This window comes from Besnoitia besnoiti, chromosome VII, assembly GCF_002563875.1.
Source record: "Besnoitia besnoiti strain Bb-Ger1 chromosome VII, whole genome shotgun sequence".
NCBI classification, from domain to species: Eukaryota; Apicomplexa; class Conoidasida; order Eucoccidiorida; family Sarcocystidae; genus Besnoitia; species Besnoitia besnoiti.
In genome coordinates, this window is record NC_042362.1 from 930,816 (window position 1) to 950,546 (window position 19,731).

Below are 19,731 nucleotides of genomic sequence, written 5' to 3' on the forward strand. Positions count from 1 at the left end.
GGTGGAGAGTGCCGACGCGTGGAGAGACGCAATGCAGAGAAAACGGAGCGACCGAAACGCTCTTCCAACAGCAAGTGACGCTACAAGCAACAGTGCAAATGCTTTTTTTTGAAGAGGACAGACGCAACGATTCCACAAAATCTACGAAAAACCGAAAAAGGTTCCTCCGAGGATAGCCCAGGGGACCACCGTATGTCAGAAAAAGCATGCATTCGTCGAGTTGCATCGCATGTGCGCAACCGGACGTGAGGCAAAAGCAGGTAAAGTCAGTTGAGAGTGGCACGGGGTTGTCCCAGCATGAGGACCCTAGGCCGGGAAGAAGGGCATATGCCAGTGAGTAAACATTTGTTCGTGGATCTGCTCTTTTCTGTGTGGCACGTTTTCACAATATGCGTGCCGGCTGGGTTGCACTCGTTGTGATAATTGAGGACGGGTCAGCTGTGCAGGTAGCTCTCGTTGGGAGCCACATGTGCTAAAGTCGTGTAATTCGGGCTTATTGCCTCAACCACCGCCTTTACAACCTCTCAGATCTATTTCGTGAAGCTCACCCGCAGAATCAGGATGCCCACGTAGGCTTGCTGCGGCTTATTGTGTGGAACCCGCGGAATGCCATACCCTCCGAAAATGCTTACAAATGCAGCGTGCTGATACACATATCCCCAGGCTACGAGGTCAGAACGATAAGAGGGAGCTGATATGCGACCTCGGTGTAACGTGCTAACCGGCCCCTCGCTGAGGGGAGAGCTTTCCTCGTTCTGGAGCACACTCGCTGTAGGTTGTCTGCTTGATACTGTGTCGCAGGACTTCCGGGTTGCGTCGTTGATGAAACAGGCTATTCCCTTGTACATGGAGACCAATGTATGCCCACGGGAGGAATAAGAACTTGACATTCATTCAGACTCTCGATCACAATTGATTCCAGAGGGCATAGACATGTTCTGAAGAACAACATATAGATAACGTCAGCAATCTGGCATCAGCAGCAGCCGCCTCCCACGCGCTCGTAGGCCACACGTGAACGAACACAGAATGAAAGGGATTGTATCACAGCTGTGGTTGGAGCGACATGCATATCTACATGCATCGAAGCTGATGCTCCCCGTGGACAGTGTGGTCTTCGGATGTCCTTGTAGGAGCCGTTGCTTGGCATTCCGAATTTCCATGTTTCTTCATCTGTGCAGCAGAGTAGATCTATCTATGATAAACAGACGGGCACGTTCAGCGAAGAGGTGACCGGGCTTGCTAACACATGGGCAGCCAGGGGCGGACTGTTCTCTTGCTCGTCCAAAAGTATTTTCCAATATTTTATTGAGCCAGCACCGGACGCGGCTCGTAGGTTCGATTAAATTCACCGCTTTCAGAGTTCAAGCCCCCACAGCTGAGATCCTCGTGCGGTGTCCTTTCGCTCGCAAAAAATATCTGTCCATGAATGGAAACAGTGTAGGGAATGCGAGGGCCTCAAATCCATCCGGGCGGTTCTACATCATGTGTCTGCTTTTCGCAGATGCAACGGAGACCCCGAAGTGTGCGTTCTGTCTGAATGCGTGGAAGCAAATGTACTGTTGCTTCAATATGCTGCAAGCGTTATGAATCCGCATTCTTGCAAGCGATCTTCCTATTCATCTTTTTTTTCTGAGTGGGGCGTTGATTGATCTCTAATAAGGCGCTCAGCGGATCCTGCTCTCCAAATAAACCCATGTGTGTGAGACCGGATACGACAGCATGACTGAGAGGTGGTACACAGAGCGCAAGAGCAGGCCTTTGTTAACATGGTCTTTCTGGTAAACTGCGTAATAAAGTCTCTAGGCATCATTTAGTCGCACATTGAGTGTTTGTACAAGGCGGTCTTCAGCGGTGTTACATCAACTCCGTGCCCACACTTCTGTGGCTGGTCGAAAATCGCTGCTCTGAAACATTTCGAGTATGTCATGAGGAACCGCACAGCATGTTGGGCGTCGAGCGACGATTAATCAGGCCTGCAGCCCACATTGTGTTTCACCCCACGTGCTTGTGTTGCCCGGCCTGAAAATTCAGCTGGTCCGACGTTTCCATGTGCGACTAAGTCGGTCGTGTTTTCTGCAGAAAATGCCTAGCCAGACATACAACAAGGTGTTGAAGACAGGTCATGGGACGCTGATTGGCAACTGGCAGGAGGAGCTGTCCCTGAGAGAGACAGATGCTTTGTCTAACTCCAAGTAAGCACTAGCACCTGTCAAGTATAGCGAGTGATAGTAACAAATTCTCAGAAGTGGAGAATGGGAAAGAGTGGAGCTGGCAAGGCCGATAGGCCGCGTACCCCTAAGACGATCCGTCACTGCGGTAGAAAGTGCACTGATGCCAGGTTCCACTTCGCTGTCCCTCTCCAAGGAGAAGCAGAAGGTATGCGTCGCGGATCTACGCGTGAGGGAACATTTTGAAGCCATGGGGTTATGTGCGACGCCCCGCGGATAAACACGGTAAAGTGAAGATCGCAGTTTTTATCTGTGTGAGTGGGTAGTTTGCTTCATGGTTTTTCAGAGCATGAACTCTGGCTAATGCACGTAATTTCTTTCCCTTGAGGTGAAATGGGAATCTTTGTATGAGACCTTGGTACGGAGCGGGGCGCATAGCTTATCTCGAGGGTAGGGAAAGAGAGGCAGCGATGCGACATTGTTGTCACTTAAGCAGTGAGCCCACTATAGCTCTGAGGTGCACGTCAGGGGTGAGGCGAACACCGGCAATGGTCGGGTTCGACGCTCACACTCGCCAAGGAAACCACAACGGTGGCCGCGTCACCCTATTACTTCATCTTCCACTTCTCACCCACGGGGCGCAAGGGCGGAGCGTTGTCGCTCCGCCGTCCGAGCAAAAGGCATCTGGAGGAGTTTTTTCCAGTGTCTGCTGGATGGCTGAATGCCATACGTGTCACCAGCTCTTCTCAAGGCGATGCAGATACGTTTCGTCGGATTCATGGCGGCAGGCGGTACGACCCTGTGGATCAGTTTACAACAACAAATATGGAATTTTCCAAGAGAGTGACAGCTGAGACCCGAAGGAGCGGAGGAGGTGCCCAGGCACTCAGTCACCATTGCCACCTTGATCTTGTCGGCGTAGTGAAGGATGATCAGAATCTGAACCTGACGTTCAGAGACGAACCCCTCGAAAAGCAAAACTACTACGAGGCGCTCAAAGAGCGTGCCGACCAGCTGGTAAACCCAGCTGGAGCGTGCGCCGCAGCACAGATTGCCTAGGCGTTTTGGTGTCGCATGGCAACATGGGGTGTATTTTTTGACATTCTTTGGTGGTGCCGGCCCTAGTCTTTGTGCTGAAGCACCTGGTCCACTCACAGGCATTGCCGTTGCGCGGTCGCACGCGTTCGAATGTGTTTCCTTAAAGTTGGTACCCTGCCTGTTGTTCGGGCCCCGGTCCCATCTCAGAAACGGCTTGATGCAAGAGCCTGCTTCGATGACTTTCCCGGGACGACGGAGGCAGCAGACACCTTCCGGCATCCTGTAAGACAGATTCGGAATTGTGACGACGCTGTCGGTTCGTCTCTTTATAGCGTTATTACTCTCTGCGGCGCTGATGTCTTCCCGACTTCCCGGGGGCGCTACACCAAACCAACAAGACGGCAGCCCGCCTCACCCACACCATTTACTCACTTATCCGTCGATTTTCGTGGAACTTGTAAGACGTAGGCGCCATCTGAGGGGACTTGGCCGGACCCGTCCACACGCCACCACCGAAGCGCCTTTCCTCCCAAAGGATGCTCGTGCAGTACGTCTCGTTGCTGAATGCCAGCTCGCCTACCGCACTGACACGATCCCCCTCCATCCCTTCTACAGAAAGTGTCGTGTGCGGCACTTTATTAAACGCGCAGGCTCGCGACAAAGCTGCGGAGACGAGGCGCCTCCCGGGGTGGAGTCCCGTGACCCCCACTGATAAGTCAGTTCGTTAGCCGGAACGGAGAAGGGAATTCACGAATACGACGACCGCTGCTGCGGCGCCGCTTCACTGCAGCCCCCTGACGGCAGCTTATTAGGTCGGCGTCGTTGCTGATTTGCTTTTCCCTGGCTGGGGCCCGTCAGCAGCGTCCCGAAATTCAACAGATGCTCCGACTTCACGTGCCCTCCAGAACACTTTTACGGAGTAAGCGCTCAATCAAGTATCCAGCCACTCTTCGGCAGTGCGAAGCGGTTATTCGCGGTAACAGCGACGGTAGAACCACACTGTTTCGTGCTGGATTAACAGCCTTGCTCTGTCAGCGTGCGTGGTCCGCTCTCACAGTTGCCTCTCTCTTCGCCACGCATTACGAGTGCGCCGACCAGCTAAGGTGTGTCTGTCTGCCGGCCTGTCACACACCATGTAGACGATATATTATTTGTCGATTGTTGAAAAAATCCACTCCTACCCCGGCTTGTCTGGATCGTCAGCTGTGATCAGGCCAAGCTGTCTGCAGCCTAGCAGAGGCAATGTTGTCTGTTTTTGGTGAGATGAGCCTTGCCACAACTGAACGTGAAGCAGCAATGCTGTCATTTCAGGGTGTTCATAAGGACTACGAGGAGCTGCAGCGACTACAGCACAGAACGCGTGGCCTGCTTCCCGGCTCGGACAACTTCATGGCGGCCGCCCCCCGGACCTCAGTGAGCGAGCGTCTTCTGAACTGCTGTATGAAGTATTCACACCTACTGAGACAAGGGATAAACGTACCGGTACATAGAGGGCCATCCGGCATATGCGAACAATTTTTCTGTTTTTGTGCTTCGCATGTATGTCGCCGAATTTGATTCGCATACATGTATCGGGCAGCCGTGGCCACATGTTCGTCAATCTGTGTCCACGGGGCTTCGAGGCTGCCGTGTGTATCTGCTAGAGCGGCTATGTCATGGATCGTGCATGTTGTCAGAGGCACCTCTGCGGCCGAGCCACACACAGAAGGTATGGTGTGGCAGGGGGGCTAAGTGTGGTAACTCCACTGCGTCACATCGAGCGCCACCGACAAGTGACTTTCATCATCAGGTGCGCGCAGCCTCGCATGAGTATTCGGCGGCATGCGTGAGTCTTCCCAGTTCCCAGCAAACTTCAGCCACTGGAGTAATCCATGATTCACGGCAAAGCAGCCGATTTGTTTACTGATCGTTTCTTGTCCTCAACAGGGCTGCCCTGTTACGCTGACAGAGGTGCAGAAGAAAATCCAAGAGACTATATTACAGAACCTTGGCCGTCACTCATTCGTTATGTTTCGCAAATTTCTTGTGTAAGCTAGTTCGGCGGCAGTCGTGGCAGCCTGCGTTTTGCTCGGCGGTGCTGTTTGGGCGGTAGACATGTGTAGATTGCTGCTCGCATCTCTGCCATCGGATTCGGTTCATTCTTCGTTGCCGAAAAGAACTCACATTCGATTTTAGACTCCTTTCAGGACAATCACCTACTGTCCCACAGTGCGTTATAGGTCGTAATTGCGCCCCGAGGTCTCGATTCAGACTCATTGTGTCCTACTGCATGATTCACAGTTTGATATGTGCGGTACTCACCCGATGTTAACTGCAGTTGTCGCCCTTGTAGCGCTCAGATCAGCAGCCACCAACTGCTTGTAACGTGCTGTGCCGATTTCTCGCACACTACCAAAACAAACTTCATCTGAATGCTTTGAGAATTGTGTACAGGGCACACCGGAATGCCGCCGGGAACGTCTCGACGTCTACACTCCACCAATTTTTGAACGACTGCGCGGGAGTCAAGGAAATCATTGTGGTAAGGCTATTTTTCCTCCTGGCACCCTCATCGCCTGGAACGTTAAGGTGAGGAGTGGAGTATGTGGCGAGGGTCACAGCATTCGGTTGCCTTTTTTCCGTACCTTGCAGGCCTCTAACGTGCTTTCCGCGGCTCTGACGGTTCTATCTACGACGGACAAGGGCACGGTGACTCTTGAAAAAGCTACAGAATTCTTTTGGGTAAAATGTCACTTCACGACCACAGTTCCCCTTCTGCCTAAGCGGAATATCCGTACTGACAAACAGGCATCCCGTTTCCACCATGTTAGATCTCGCACACACCGGAGGCAGTCGCCAGGTTAGTTTGACATACTACTCCCGTTTTTTTGCAATTGCCGGGCCTGCATGCACTTTTCGCCTTCGGTACAGCCCCCGTTGAGTCAGCAGCGGAGAACTTTGCTGGCGAATCTATGGAGGCATATCAAAAGGCATGCTGAAACGGAAACGGCACGCGGTCACCCGAGTCCGGTTCTCGATGTCACCACCCTGTCGGCGGAACTCCAAAACTTCATCAGTTGCGGATCCTACGAGGTGGATGACTGCGGACGTATGCCTCCTCAGAATATAATCGACTTGCTAGTCGTAAGTTGGGATTCAGCGAATGTCCTGGATCTCCGAAGCTGGGGGCTTCGTGCCCTGCTCCGGTGGATTACGTTAGGCTGCTCCACTGGTCGGCACCAACGCTGGAAAGGAAGCTGCTCTCTTTTCTCTACAGATATGTATATATCTCTGTAAAAAGATATACGTGTATATTGGGGAGCTAGCTAGAATGCGTCCAAATTTTCAGGCCGAACAAAAGAGCAGCCCACCGTCGTTCACCTCTTAGAGGCTGTTTCTTCTTTCGGCGCGTGCGTTTCTCCAGGATCTCAGCCCCGGAGTTCCCTGCGACCGCGAATACGAGAGTCTGGTCCAGTCGGCCGGTAGGGCTCTGCAGGCGACAGCCTCCGCGTCGCCAGCGAGGGCGTTCAACTCCCTCAAAGAGTGGTACGCCACTCACGGCATATGAGGCTGAGAGCGGAGTTCAGAGGACGCCGCTAAAAAAGTCTACGCCTATGTTGTGATCCGCGCCCGCCGGAACCGTCGACGCAACACGGAGGGGAAGGTGCCTGTGGCCTTTCTAGAAGGAGCAAGCGCTGTGAAGCGCGACTCCTCATAGTGGAAGCTTTTTTGCTGGTAATGCTTCATGCTTGCTGCCGGTGACAATTCACGATTCATTCGTTCGGTGTGCAACGTTTCCTTTTGACACGGAATCAAATGTCAATACTATTTTTGTAATGAAACCGTGCATGTCTGACGAGACCAATGAAGCGCGTTGGCTTGTGCTTACCTGTGGCAGGCGACCCCAGACGGGTTCGATATGTGCGTCTTTAGTTCTCAACAAGTTGTACGAGTCACGGATTTCTGTTGTTTGCACACAGTAGTGGCTGACCAGCATTATGGCGAACCCTACCCTCACTACCTTTGCTCCGCCTCGCTGCGGTGCGCTCAAAGCACCGCATACAACAGAGATGAGCACGCTGTATCGTAGGGAGTATTTACAAGAGAATGAGATTCGGGAACCAGGCTGCAGAGGGCGACTTCCAGAGTTCCCGTTTATTGGTGGCGAACACAATTTTGCAAGAGTAGGTATTGCCTTGGAGTTCGGATGACAGCATTTGGCACGGCAGAGACGCACCACACCACTATTTGATGCGGATATCAATACTTCCCTTCGCCGGCGAGGAAAGTGAATCACCGTCACTAACATTCGCCATTAGTGTCTCCTGATTGATTTCTGGACGATCACCGGGTCGGCGTATTATCGGAAAAACAAGTGTAGTAGTCAGTTTCCTTCCACCGACCGTCCGCGTGCTGTGCAAATCGCAGCCGCTTTTCCGTTCTTTAGTGAAGAAATCGCTCGCGCTGCGATTGCCCGCCAGTCCGCATGCAAACGCCGTGTGATAAAATGAAGAAGGGTTCTTCGCTTGGCTTTTCCTCTCTGAAACGTACGACACAAAGCTGGAAGTGTTGCGCAAGACAGCCAAAATCGCTGTTGTCGTAAGGATCGGTGCTGTTGCGCGGTGTGGCGGTCGGCAGAATCTCCCTCGAGGTCGATTTTTACAGGATAACTAGCTTTGTCACTGCGTGCTGTGTTCGGCCCAGCACTCCCCTAACCGTTGGTAACGTCTCCTGGGAGTGCACAGAAAAGGATTGGTTTCGACGGGGCCAATAATTTGGGTATTCTGGTTCCAGTTTCGAAGATACGGGAATGTGACATCTCTGAGTCGTGGGTCTTCATCGTGGGGTGAAGGGGCCGGTTTTCTTTTCCAGTTACTCTGCGCTTTCTTCTGGCGCTGTCGCGCGCGACTGAAACTGGCAACACGTCGCGTTTCACATCATTTCCCCGTTTTTCATCGTTTTTCAAAGCCCTATCACTTGCATTCGCTTCGCGGGAGTTTTCCGCATTTTGGCTGCTGCGAGCCGAATATCTTTTTGCCTCGCTTTTTTCGTTTCATGTTTGGCTGTCCGTCTTTCCGGAAAGGAAACAGTTAGGAGCTCTTTCGAGAGCTGGTACCGGATACCTAAAAGATCGCATGCGTATTGAAGCCGCTCCGGGAGGACTTGGCAGAGCAGTCGTTTCCCGGCTGTCTCAGGGTTTAGGGTTAGATTAACCCGGGGCCTTGTGTGCTTTTCCCCGGGCGCGCTGAGCCTCTACAGCTGAGTCGCACTCATCGCTGCCACTTATGTAGCTTCTCGCTCCTTCGGTAGTGTATCGTTGTCTCATTTGTTTTAGCTCTTTCATTACATTCCGCCCGTCGACATCCGTGCTTCCTGTTCTGTCGCCTGCTGGCATCCGCTGCGGCTGCTTGGTTAACGTGTGAATGCTGCGACTGGCTGCGGAGACTCGACGACATAATCTTCCGGTGCATCTGAGTCGCGCATTCGCTTTTTCACCGGCTTTGTTTGGGGATCTCTCTATCACTGCAAGCATTGTGGAAGAGGCGGTGTGCGTCAAACGTGTACACGGTGCTGTGATACGCGTGCGTGGTGTACATACACTGGACGCATCGTGCGACACTCGTGCCCTGGTTATCGCAGAGCGGCCGGTTGGAGGAGGTTTCTGGTTAGAAGCGTGTTCGGCGTGATTGTTCCTCGTGATTCGTGCCTTGCTGGATTGTGACTCAACAAGACGTGCCGGCGCGGGGGAAAAAGGAGGCGCTTTCTTACCCTCCCTTTCCTCGTGCAGTCTGAGAGGCTTGTCTTGTGCAGTTTGCGCAGTCGTCAGCCGCCCTGCAGATCAATATGGAATCGAGTACTCCGAATGGCGGAGGTGGACGCGGAGGAGAGATGTCGTCACACGACGTGTCGGCATCGTCAGCAAACGACGCTCCGCATCAGGAGATGGGATCCTTTCGCGGGGATGTGCACGCTGGCAGTTCTTCGTCTATAGCTACGCCTCAAGATATGCATTCGTCTGGAGCAGACTCCGGCGTCGAGGGGGTTAAAGGCGAGCGAACGTCTTCCGCACGCACCGCCGCAGGGGGAGAATCCGCAGGCACAGCCAGCCCCGGCGCCTGCGAAGGCGAGAGAGGGGAGAGAGCCGGCGCAGTGCCGGCATCCAAGGATGCGTGGTCGTCGCTTCGAGGGAAGATGTGCCTTGAAGAAATGCTGTACGAAACGTCGCAGAGAGCCAAGGTCTACAATCGGAACCATTATGGTCTTCTAGGGATTCTCAAGGTCATCCGGATGACAGATCCCGATCTAAATATACTGGCGCTCGGCACGGATCTCACCTCTCTCGGTCTCAACTTGAACTCTCCCGAGTAAGACGTCACCTTTCGGTTTTCGTTCCTCCTCAACATGGGAAGAGAAAACTCGTCAATCGCGTCGCGCCGTCCCCTCCTCTGTGTGGTGAATGACAGAGACCTGAACCAGTAGTCCAATTCATAGCGTATACTCTTCAGGAGAAGGTAGTTTGTAACCCTTGTGTAGCGTAAAATCGTACGATGTCGTCTTCCATCCCGAGTGAGGGGCTGTGTACACAGCCGCACAGCTGCTAACTCTTTGTGTGAGGCTTCGGTAAGCCATGCATCGCCTTTCGCACATGGTTAGTCGCCCTCCTCTTTGCCACTCACCCAGCGGAGCGCGTCATGTAGATTCGAACCTCACGTGATTCATGCTGCTCGCCTGTGGTGCCGTCACATCTGCATTATGTCTACTTTCCGCGGCTCGCTTGTTTCTCTGGTTTGCTTCGCAGCTGTTTGTTCTCCTCCTTCGGCTCGCCCTGGTCCGACGCTCCTGCAGCTAGGGATGCCGAGTAAGTCTAGCGACGACTACGCGTTCCCCAAGGTTATGTGGCGTCGTGTGAAGCAGGGTGGGCTTCGGGTGGGCTCTGCATCCATCTCTGGCGATGTGTTTGCTATTATCGTTGCATCGCTCACCGTTCTCTGATTGCATCCGATCCGGGCGACAGGTTGCGGAGTGTTTTTGTCCACCCCTACGCTCTCTTCTTGCCTATCTGTCGCTGGGCGCCTCTTTTAAGCGGCTGTGTTTCGCGCTTTGCAGGGGCAGCTGCCATCGTTGTCTGTCTTCCTAACTCTGGCCTCACACCTCGGGATCGGTGGGGGCTCCTTCGCTGCAATTCAGGTCCTTGCTCCCGTCGTGCTACCTTCCGCCGGTTCCGCCCACCTTCAAACTGTCTCACCTGGAGAAGGTCCACGAACACACGCTGTTTTACATATTCTACTGCTGCCCGAGGCTCCTCCTCCAGGTAATTCACGGCGTCTCAGCGTCAATAGGAGACGGCGCGAGTCTGCGATCTCCTGGGCGGAGCAGACTCGCACATACCGCGTTTCTTGAGTGGAAAAACTAGTCGTTTCTGCTTCGCACCCGACTTCCAGTGCATTTGCACTCGCTTGCCATCCTGCACGTGGTGGTTGGGGGAGGGGGGGACCGCGCGTGCGCTTTGGGTTGCTGTCCCCGCGCCTGACCGTGTCCCGCCTCTGCACGGGACGCCGCCAGTGAAGAATGTGACAGCATAAGGTGAAATGTGGCAACAAGAGTTTTGTTGTTTGCTTGTCTCCGTTCAGGGGTGCGCTGCAGCGGAGCTATATAACCGCAGCTGGCAGTACCACAAGACGTGGAAAAAGTGGTTTCTTGAGGGGGAGCCGTCGCAGGCCGGCGGGACACGCGCCGCGGCTGGCGCTGCGGAGGGGGGGAAAGAGGGCGAGGGCGTGGCCGCGCAGGCTTCGGAAGGCGCCGCCGATCGGCCCGGAGACAGTGGCTCAGCGACAGAGGGCAGGGGCACCGGCAAGGGAAACGGCGAGAGAGAGTCCGTGAAGCGCGAAGACGACGCGAAGGAGAACGGAAAGGCCTCGGCGCGACCGGAGCAGGAGATGGGGGAGGAAGGCAGCGGAGACAGAAAATCTGGGGGTAAGACCATCGCCACCGCGGCTCTGAGAAGGCTCTCGGCATAAGACACACGCAGGCGGACACGGCCACAGAGCGAGGCCGAATTTGCGGGTTGCTCACGGCTCCGGTGGAGAGGGAAACGGAGACTGCGTGTCTGTATGTGCTGTTGTGTCTACGAGATAAGGAACGTCGTGTGCTTCGCTTTCTCCGTTCTGGGAAGGGCTCAGACCTCTATTATGAATCCTTCGTGCCTGTGAGTCGACGTGTCATGTTTTTTTCTTCGTTTCACCTGTTGTCTCTCTCCGTTGTCGCCCTTTCTTCCATCGTCTCAGGTTCTGCAGAGTTTCCGAGGTGGATCTATTTCGAACCGGCAGCATGGTCGCGGAGGTAGGCTTGTTTGCACCGATTCGCACTTTCGCGTTCTGGGCTGAGAAAATCTGCCGTTCTTCTTCGGTTGTATTTTACTGTGCCTTCTAGATTCAGGATCGCCGTCCGTTTGTAAGCGTTGTATATATATTCAGATTGCTCGCTGTAAGGCTCGCGGTCAGCGAGGGGGAGGTGTGTGCATGCCCCGAGGAGCTCTGCTCTCGTCACCGAGCAGTAGTGTCACTGAGGGAAGAGTTGAAGACGACATAAGGCTGTATTAGATATATGTGGAAGCCCAAAGTTGTCTTTACGGCATGCGACTCGTGTGGTAGTCACTCTAATAGTCCAATTCTTTTATACTAGTCGTGCACTGAGCACAGCGCGTCTCGTCCGGCTCGCGTTACGGCCGACGATGACGCTGCGTTCGTGACGCACTCAATGGCCTCGGGATGTGTGACTGTGTGTGTGTGTGTGTGTGTGCAGGGAGTTTCGCGGTGTTTTGGATCCATCTTTTCTTCTGAAAGCGGAGGAAGTCCGTCAGAGCGTCGAGGAAGGTGTGCGGCAGGTGCGCGCGCAGCAGCAGTTGCAGCACCAGCAGCTGCAGCAGCTGCAGCATCAGCATCAACAGCAGGTGTCTGTACAGCAGCAAGCGGCGGTCCAGCACCTTCAGCATTTTTCGCAGCAGCAGAAAGCTGTGTCGCAGCAGCAGCAGCAGAAAGCTGTGTCGCAGCAGCAGCAGAAAACTGTGTCGCAGCAGCAGAAAGCTGTGTCGCAGCAGCCGCAGCAGCCGCAGCTGCACACGTCTCACGTGCCCGGCATGTCCCTCGCGTCGTCGCAGTCGAATAACGCGGGTCATCACTCGAGTCCACAGATTGGCGCGAGCGCGCTCTCCGCCGGGCAAGCGGCGCAGACCGGCATGTCTGGCTGGAATTCTGTCGCGTCCAGCGGCGGGGGTGCGGCCCCCGCGAGCGCGGGAGCAGCCGGCGGCGGCGCGAGCGGCGGTGGAGGCCGCTGAGAGCGGAGGGCGACATAGAGAAGTAATAGAGGGGGGGGGAGACGAGCGACTGTTGCGGGCGAGGGTCGGTCGGAAAAGAGCGGACGGAGGATATGTGGAGATGAAGGAGTGCACGAAGAAGTGAGAAACAGGACGCGCAAATGTGTACGGAAATTACACGCATTTCTCGGGCGCTCTTGTGAACGCCGGATGGTCGCTGGGCCGTGCGGCGGCCGCCGACATTTTCAGAAGGCAGGTTACATGGCAACGACGGTGTCTCTGTGTTGGAGACTCTGTTATCGTCTGTTGATGGGAAGGGTCAACTGCAGACCCACGCCTCGCGTTTGCTTCTTTTTGGTTCACGGGTGGGAGGCAGCAGGAGCTCCGGTCTCTGTGCGGTCGCCTTACTGACATGCCGACCCTGACATCAACGCAGGGCGAGTCAAGGAAAGCGGTGTCTACGTTTTTGGGATGAAGAAAACAGGGACTTCGCGATGAAAAGACCGTCTCTGCACCTCAGCAACAACAGCGGTGCTTCGACCGCGGACTTGTCCTCACTGATCACCGACGCAGCACTTCGTGACCAGACAGATACAGCGTGGGTTTTTGCTGTCGTGTGGCGGTGTTTGTCGGGAAGAGGCTGCCGGCTCAGGTGGCCGTTTCCGTGTCTTTTTTCTTGTTCGGGTGTTGATGCAATCATGCAAGTCCTTTGTTGTGTGCACGGAAGAACGAAGAATAGGGGGGGAGTCTAGAGTAAAGTAGTAAGGTGACTGAATCGAAGACAGTTTGCTTAAGCTGCTTGTTGGAGAGGTGGTGCCGAGTCTCTGAAGGAATGAAAACTGAGTTTTTACCTTTCGCCGGACGTTTTTCTGAGCTACCTCATGAGCGTGTGCACGCTGGGAAAAGCGCGTGCCTTTTTCCTTCATCTCTCCTTTGCATAACGTGGTCTTTCCACATTTTTTAACAGGGCGGCTCAAGGCGCCAGGACGGGGTTGATGCCTCTGTGTGTGAGATGCATCTTGAGACATCCATTTCTTCGTATTCCTGAACCTTGTTGTGAGTTGTTCAACAAGCGTCATATCCCAGTTTCGATCTAACCATTTTCGGTAAGAAAATCGGAATTCTAAACGCCTTGGGAAGGTATCGAAGGCGCAGACACGCGGAAGAATGGACACCATGGGATGCTTTTCCCAATTGACTTTTATGCAGGCGGACTGTGGTTGCATCCTTCAGTGAAACCAGTTCACACAACTCAGATGTCTACTCAAAGCATGGCTACAAGGGTCATCCCGTTTGTACCGCAGAGCGCTCATGGGGGCGGAAGCGCCTCAGCTTCAGTTGACGTGTCTTGTCGTCTTACTGTACGAAAAAGCTAAGGCGGGCAAACAGGTGCGGGCCTGGGGCACATATATATGGTATATCGAGACACTTTTAAATAGGGGCGCCTGTGCAGAACTTACCCACAATGCCTGCGGCCATGCCGGCAAACACTATTTGCAGAGGCCCTGCTGCGGCCGGTAAAAATAATGAGACAACGGTACGTTCGTTTCCAGCCTTGTCGTCGACACATTCTGTACTCTGTTCCCCTCTGCCTGAAGCCACTACGGGTAGGGCGCTCACCTAGCCCTGCCCTCCCAGTTCCAGGTGATGAGAGTTGATGCGTGACTGGGTAACCCATCCACAAGGCGTTAATCAAAGTTGCCCATCAGTGTGGAAAAAAGTGGCAAGCATAAAATAAAACTTAAAGATGATGGGCACTGCGAGGATCGAACTCGCGACCTTGGGATTATGAGACCCACGCGCTACCGACTGCGCCAAACGCCCTTGATAGCGATTTCGTCGCTGTCTCTCAGGCTCGCATGTCTTCGAGTGATGGGCGGAGTCTAGTCTCCAATTCTGTGTTCGGTGCCAGTCGTTAGAAAATTCATCCGAAAAAAGAAATTGTTGCCTCTAAGGGGAGTCCATACATTTTTAGCGCACGATAAGGTGTGCGGTTCCATGGACAACGTTCACAGCTCGTTTCCGGATTTCAATTTTACACCCCCGAGAATTTGTCAGGTTTGCCTGCCACTTTTATGGAAGAAAAATAAGCGAGAGCAGATGACACCACGGAGCAGCGACAGATACGCAAAGTTGCTTGAGTGAGTCGACTGTCTCTGGTGCAGGCGGTGCAAGGGTATCTAGACGGGGCCGTAGTGAGGCGGTGCGCTTCAAGGGAGGGCACGGGTCGGTAACCCTGAACAAGCAACGGTTACTACGGCGGCGGCTTATTCTTATTCGGAATCACAGTGTCTCCGCTACCACTAACGAAGACCGGATAGGCCCTCCGTCATTTTATCCGAGTCGACTGCTCATGACGGAATATTTTGAGTGATGCTGCGTCCAAGGCGCCACGGCAAAGCGAGGTACCCCTCCCACCTTCACAGAACGCTCGCGCTCGATCTGGACTGGAGGCAGCCTTATCCTCGTTTGTTGGCTATATGCCCGTTATGGGCATATAGTAATAAAACGAGGAAGTCGTCTGGTTTCCACGCAGACACAGTCCCTACATTCTAAACTGAGCTTCGTGAGCACCACATTTCTGCGTTTGGGCCCGCGGCGGCAAGCACTCGATCTAGCGCACAATGAACGTTTGGTAGCTCCTGCCCCCACATACTCGCGAATGACCACGAACGCTATGATGTTTTCCGCTTCTGCGGCGAGGAGTGCGACGGGTACAGTTGCCGCAGCCGTGAAAGGCTGCCGTTTTTCCGTGGTCGAAGCCCGGACTGTGTATACAACTCCCGCGTGAGGTCATCCCTTGAAATGTAGGCACATATATTTACTTTTCCAGTCAGCTTCATCGATTACATGAGCTGCGAGAGACGTATGCGGAAAGTGATTTGCACGACAAAAACTTCATCGGTTGTCAGTTTTGTAAGAGGACCGTTTCCCATGTTCCCCCGAGTGGGGAAGGTGGACACTTGAGGCTGAGTTTAAGCTAGAGGAACGCCGTCATAGCCATGAGTACATATATGCATATTAATACAGATATATACATCGTATTGCCTCTTGACACTCTCCTGTGAAGGACCGCCTTGTTGGACAGGTTTTGCTACTCAAGATAGAAACAACTTTTTTTTCATTCTGGTTCCTCGTGATGTGTTGTCTGGCAAAAAACTGGTGAAACGCGTGAGAGGACGAGCTTTCATGACGTGAATTCAATCCCCGAAATTCGCGGCAGAAACACATTCCACGTTATCAGGTTTTTTGCACGAATCTTCCAGTCGATACTAGAGATGTCTTGCTCGTGGAGCACAGAGCGCAGAGGACATCAACTTTTTGTCGTGACTGCAAAGACACAGGTTTTTCCAAGGCAAACTGCGCAGCCAGTGTCAGAGATCTAGCACTTCGCCGAGTTTTTCTCTCTGCACAGAGGGGACGTGTCTTAATATTCTTCTCGAGTGGTCTTCTGGTGTAACTTTGACTTCTATCGGGGTCTGAGAGAAGAAATACTAGCGTCTGTTCCCCTGTTCCACGATTCTCCTACGTGTCTTTCCTTGGCGTGGATACGGACGGAAGTGCTAATCCACCCAAATTTGAAAGCGCAAGCAACAGATTTTGTAATACGCACAGGTTGGCGCGTAATATGTAGGGGATCCACTGCGCGCGTCGCCAAGTTGACCGACCGGCAGGTGGCTGGCAGTCCCTTCACGGCACTTCGTTTTCCGCCAACAGGAAAGGGTCTCCAAAAACACATTTGTATGTGGATATACATTTTGCAAGCCCCTGTATATACACTGTCATGTGTGCGTACCTGTGCAGAGAGGTGTGCCGTGCTTAGAGTCACTCCTCTTCTGTAGGGGTCTGCAGCGGTCGCTTTTACGTATAAGGCCGCGGGCTCATATGATCCTTTTCTGTACTGAACGACGTACCCTGTGGGTGGCAACACCTCAACCGTCATAACCATGGCGTCTTTCGCCTCCACCTCAACCAGCCCGGGGAGCCTCCGCGGTACGCCCCCCAGAGTGACGCCCAGGATGCACCACCACTCCGTCTTCCGGTATTCACCAGGAGCATCAAGATCCCTGAACCAGGGAGACAAGCCTGGGAAACCTGGAAAACTCGCGCAAGGCTCGGTTGCCTCCACACCTAGCCTTGGCAATTACGGAGGTGCGGGGAAGCAAACAGGAAACCAGCCCGGTTCCGCAATCGTCGCGAGTCAAATGTTCAAAACAAAGCTGTGTATTGATAATCAAACAAAGGGATGTACAAGGGGTGCAGACTGCCCATATGCCCATTCCGTAGGCGAGATGCGAAGTCTCCCCGACCTGCGAAAAACAAAAATGTGCTCGCTTGTCCTTGCTGGTAAAGGATGGTAAGCCAATCAGACCTAAATCGCTCGCGGAGTGCACCTCGCCGTGTTTCGATGACAATACATACATGTGTCCATACCCACACTTGCTGCAAACTTTGTTTCCTTGTGAGTACAAAGTAGCGAGGGAGGCATACGCCTACCGTATTGGGACAGACAGCCACAGCTCTCTTCGTGCAGAGCGTCACAGCGATCGAGCACTTCAAGCAAGCATCATGTATACATAGTACAAGCCTTTCACACATATATTTTCACTGGATTTCGATGTGGAAAACACGCAGGTTACGGTGGAGCGTAAGATGGCGTAGCTGTATTTACTGGTACGGCATTTTCAATTTATGGTCACACTAAAGCCTGCCCAATGGATTTTGTGACTTCTAGCTCTGGATTGGAACGACTGTGCCTAGCATCCCCACAGCAGAATGGGCACAAGCCTGACGCTCCTATGTCTGTTTGCAGTAAGAACAAAGCATGCAGATTCGCACACTCGGAGGACGAGCTTCGCTACACCTGCAACTTCTCCGAATTCAAAACGCGTATTTGTCGCTTTGCTCAAGAGCAAGGAGGTCGCGGGTGTCTCTATGGTGTGAGATGCCCTTACGCGCACTCGCCTTCGGAGTTACGTCGCCTCGAATCGCCCACAATTCCGCCGACGGAAATTCTGGTCCACGACCGGAAAAGTCACGTACCATTCGTCTCCAAAGCTTCGCACAGCAAACTTGGACAGCCTACCCCACAACCTCCGTCGTCCCCACTAATGAAACGACCTGAAACGGCTCACGATACTAAGAAAAAGATGTCAGAGTCTCTTGAAAATGAGATGCAGGGGAGACATGGCTGCTGGCCCCTTCCGCAGAGCGGGAATCGCAGAAAACAAGACAACTGCGGGAGGGCTGCTGGAGAAGGTGATGAGGCCTCCACCGTCTCTCTGGCAAAGAGAATCCATCTTGCTAAGAAAACGGAGACAAAAGATGGAGTCACTCAAGCAGCAGAAGGTGTGCATCTTCTGACGACAGAAACCCATGTGGAACCGTACAAGGCACAGGCGAGAGAACACGAAGAGCGGTTCCCAGCCTCGGAAAATGACAATGGAGGCCCGCTTTCCGCCTCGCGGGGAACCGAAGGAGGCAGCAGAATCCCGCGCTCCCTGACCAGAGGACGGCGGGCCGTAGCTGCAAAGACTGAAAACGTCTCTACCGAGCTGCAAGGAAAAGGTATGCAATGTAAACCGCGCGGAGTCAGTACCCCCTGCCCATCCCACAATCACGTTACGGTACAGCTCAAGAGTACTGGGATCACGTGGAAATAGTGATGGCGAGGGGAAAGGCTCAAAATTGCGGCAAGACGAAAACAGAAAGTGTGCCTTTTACCACTGCAGTAGGCAGGTCCTAGTCACGGATGATCCCGTACTGCAGGTAATGTTTCGCGCTGTGCCTTTGCGGTGGGGTGCCTCATTTTCGTTTTCCATTGTGTTGGTTGCCTGATCCTTCTCTGAATTGCATCTGTGTTCCATATTAGGTTTCCCTTGTTTCACAGCAGAACCACGGACCGCGGGATTCTCAGAAAACCCGTCAGCTGTACTGCGCGATCATTCGTCAGCCGAGGAAGCTCCGCCTTCGGTTCAAGGGGCTCCGATGAGGATTATGTCGCCGAACGAAGCGCCTTTGCTCGTGCAGAGTCAGCAACAGCAGCTTTTTACTGCCCCTCCAATAATGGCAACTCACTCACTGGTGTCTCCTGCAGAACGCGAGACGGGTTACGATCCGTGTACACTACTGAGAAATAACGGCACGCTCGGGACGACTTCGCTTGGAAGTAACTTGTCTCCTAATGCATTCTGCAGCTCCGACATGGACACATCCGGACAGGCGACAAAGCAAAGTTTTTCTCTGGAAGCAAGCACCAGCAGCTTCGAACCGGTCAGCATGGCATCGGCTGCATTGATAACGCCTACACCTCCATGCTGGGCTCAGTCCCGTGACACTCCCTCAGGAAACACTGGCTTTGTCACAGAAGATATGTTATTCCGTATGTCTCCGCAAAAGGCAAGCATGGATGAAGGCGCGTTCGACTCTGCGTTCAAGTCGTCTCTCCATCTTGTTGCATCTGCTGCCGTTGCCGACAAACGAAAGCCTCCTGTTAAGTCACAGACTCCCGCGCCCCTGCAACCTCCACCTGGGTTTGAACATATCCGACTGGAGAAAAAGGCTGACCCTTGTGGAAGCAAACTGCAGGACATGATGGCAGAGAGTATCGCGAAAAATGTGCTTTCGTCGTCCTTCTGCGCCAACGAAGAGGACCAGCATGAGAACATTCTCCTGCAGCTGCGAAGACAACTCTTACTTCAGTGCTGGGGCAAGGCGGAGGAAGACTCGCTGTTCCTCCAAAGAAACGTTCCACCCTCTCCACCTTCAGAAGTAGAACAAAATGGAGAGGGAAATTTCAAACGGGTCCCAGCTGCTCTTGCTCCGTCCTTGGAGAGTTTGTCGCGTCCTGCTCTCGCCACGCAGCCTCCAGCCGACTGGTCAGCCTGGGAAAGCGAGTTGCAAGCGGCACAACCCGCCAAGCATTTCGGAGGCATCGGCAGTCAGAGGGGGATTCGCGTCTCGGATTTGATGGCTCCTGGTGGCTTTCGCCAGGTCTTTACTTCAGAGGAAGCTCCACACAAACCGTTTTTCGGCATCCAGGGCTCTCCAGAGTCACTCCTCGCTGGGTTGGTGGCCGTGAGAGAAGTCGATTCGAGTCTTCTTGATGCCGACGCAGCAGCACATCACGACAGGCAAATAGATACGGCCATGCATGAAGGAAGCTCACGATTGGAACACCAGGGAAACCCGATGTCTCTGAAAGCCTGGGAATCAGATGTAATGCAGTGA

General features: G+C 53.6%; 3 protein-coding genes and 1 non-coding gene across 4 annotated transcripts; 3 read left to right on the forward strand and 1 right to left on the reverse strand.

Annotated features, from left to right (window-relative positions):
- Positions 1-2,996: 2,996 nt before the first annotated feature.
- BESB_077280 (uncharacterized protein) lies at positions 2,997-6,756 on the forward strand (the record flags this gene model as incomplete). Its single annotated transcript, XM_029366089.1, has 7 exons — positions 2,997-3,188; positions 3,860-3,924; positions 4,068-4,128; positions 4,521-4,622; positions 5,643-5,777; positions 5,841-5,930; positions 6,613-6,756. The coding sequence occupies 7 exons, from the start codon at positions 2,997-2,999 to the stop codon at positions 6,754-6,756; spliced, it is 789 nt and encodes a 262-aa protein (XP_029217520.1).
- Positions 6,757-9,032: 2,276 nt separating this feature from the next.
- BESB_077290 (NOT2 / NOT3 / NOT5 family protein) lies at positions 9,033-12,522 on the forward strand (the record flags this gene model as incomplete). The annotated part of the gene is made up of 6 exons (XM_029366090.1): positions 9,033-9,553; positions 9,988-10,047; positions 10,377-10,500; positions 10,820-11,162; positions 11,474-11,528; positions 11,991-12,522. 6 exons carry the CDS (start codon positions 9,033-9,035, stop codon positions 12,520-12,522), a joined length of 1,635 nt encoding a protein of 544 aa, XP_029217521.1.
- Positions 12,523-14,252: 1,730 nt separating this feature from the next.
- Positions 14,253-14,325, reverse strand: BESB_081050. Its single transcript has one exon. It is a non-coding gene; the product is annotated as a tRNA-Met (tRNA).
- A 2,123-nt stretch (positions 14,326-16,448) lies between these two features.
- On the forward strand, positions 16,449-19,731 carry BESB_077300 (zinc finger (CCCH type) motif-containing protein; the record flags this gene model as incomplete). The annotated part of the gene is made up of 3 exons (XM_029366091.1): positions 16,449-16,858; positions 17,315-18,069; positions 18,374-19,731. The coding sequence occupies 3 exons, from the start codon at positions 16,449-16,451 to the stop codon at positions 19,729-19,731; spliced, it is 2,523 nt and encodes an 840-aa protein (XP_029217522.1).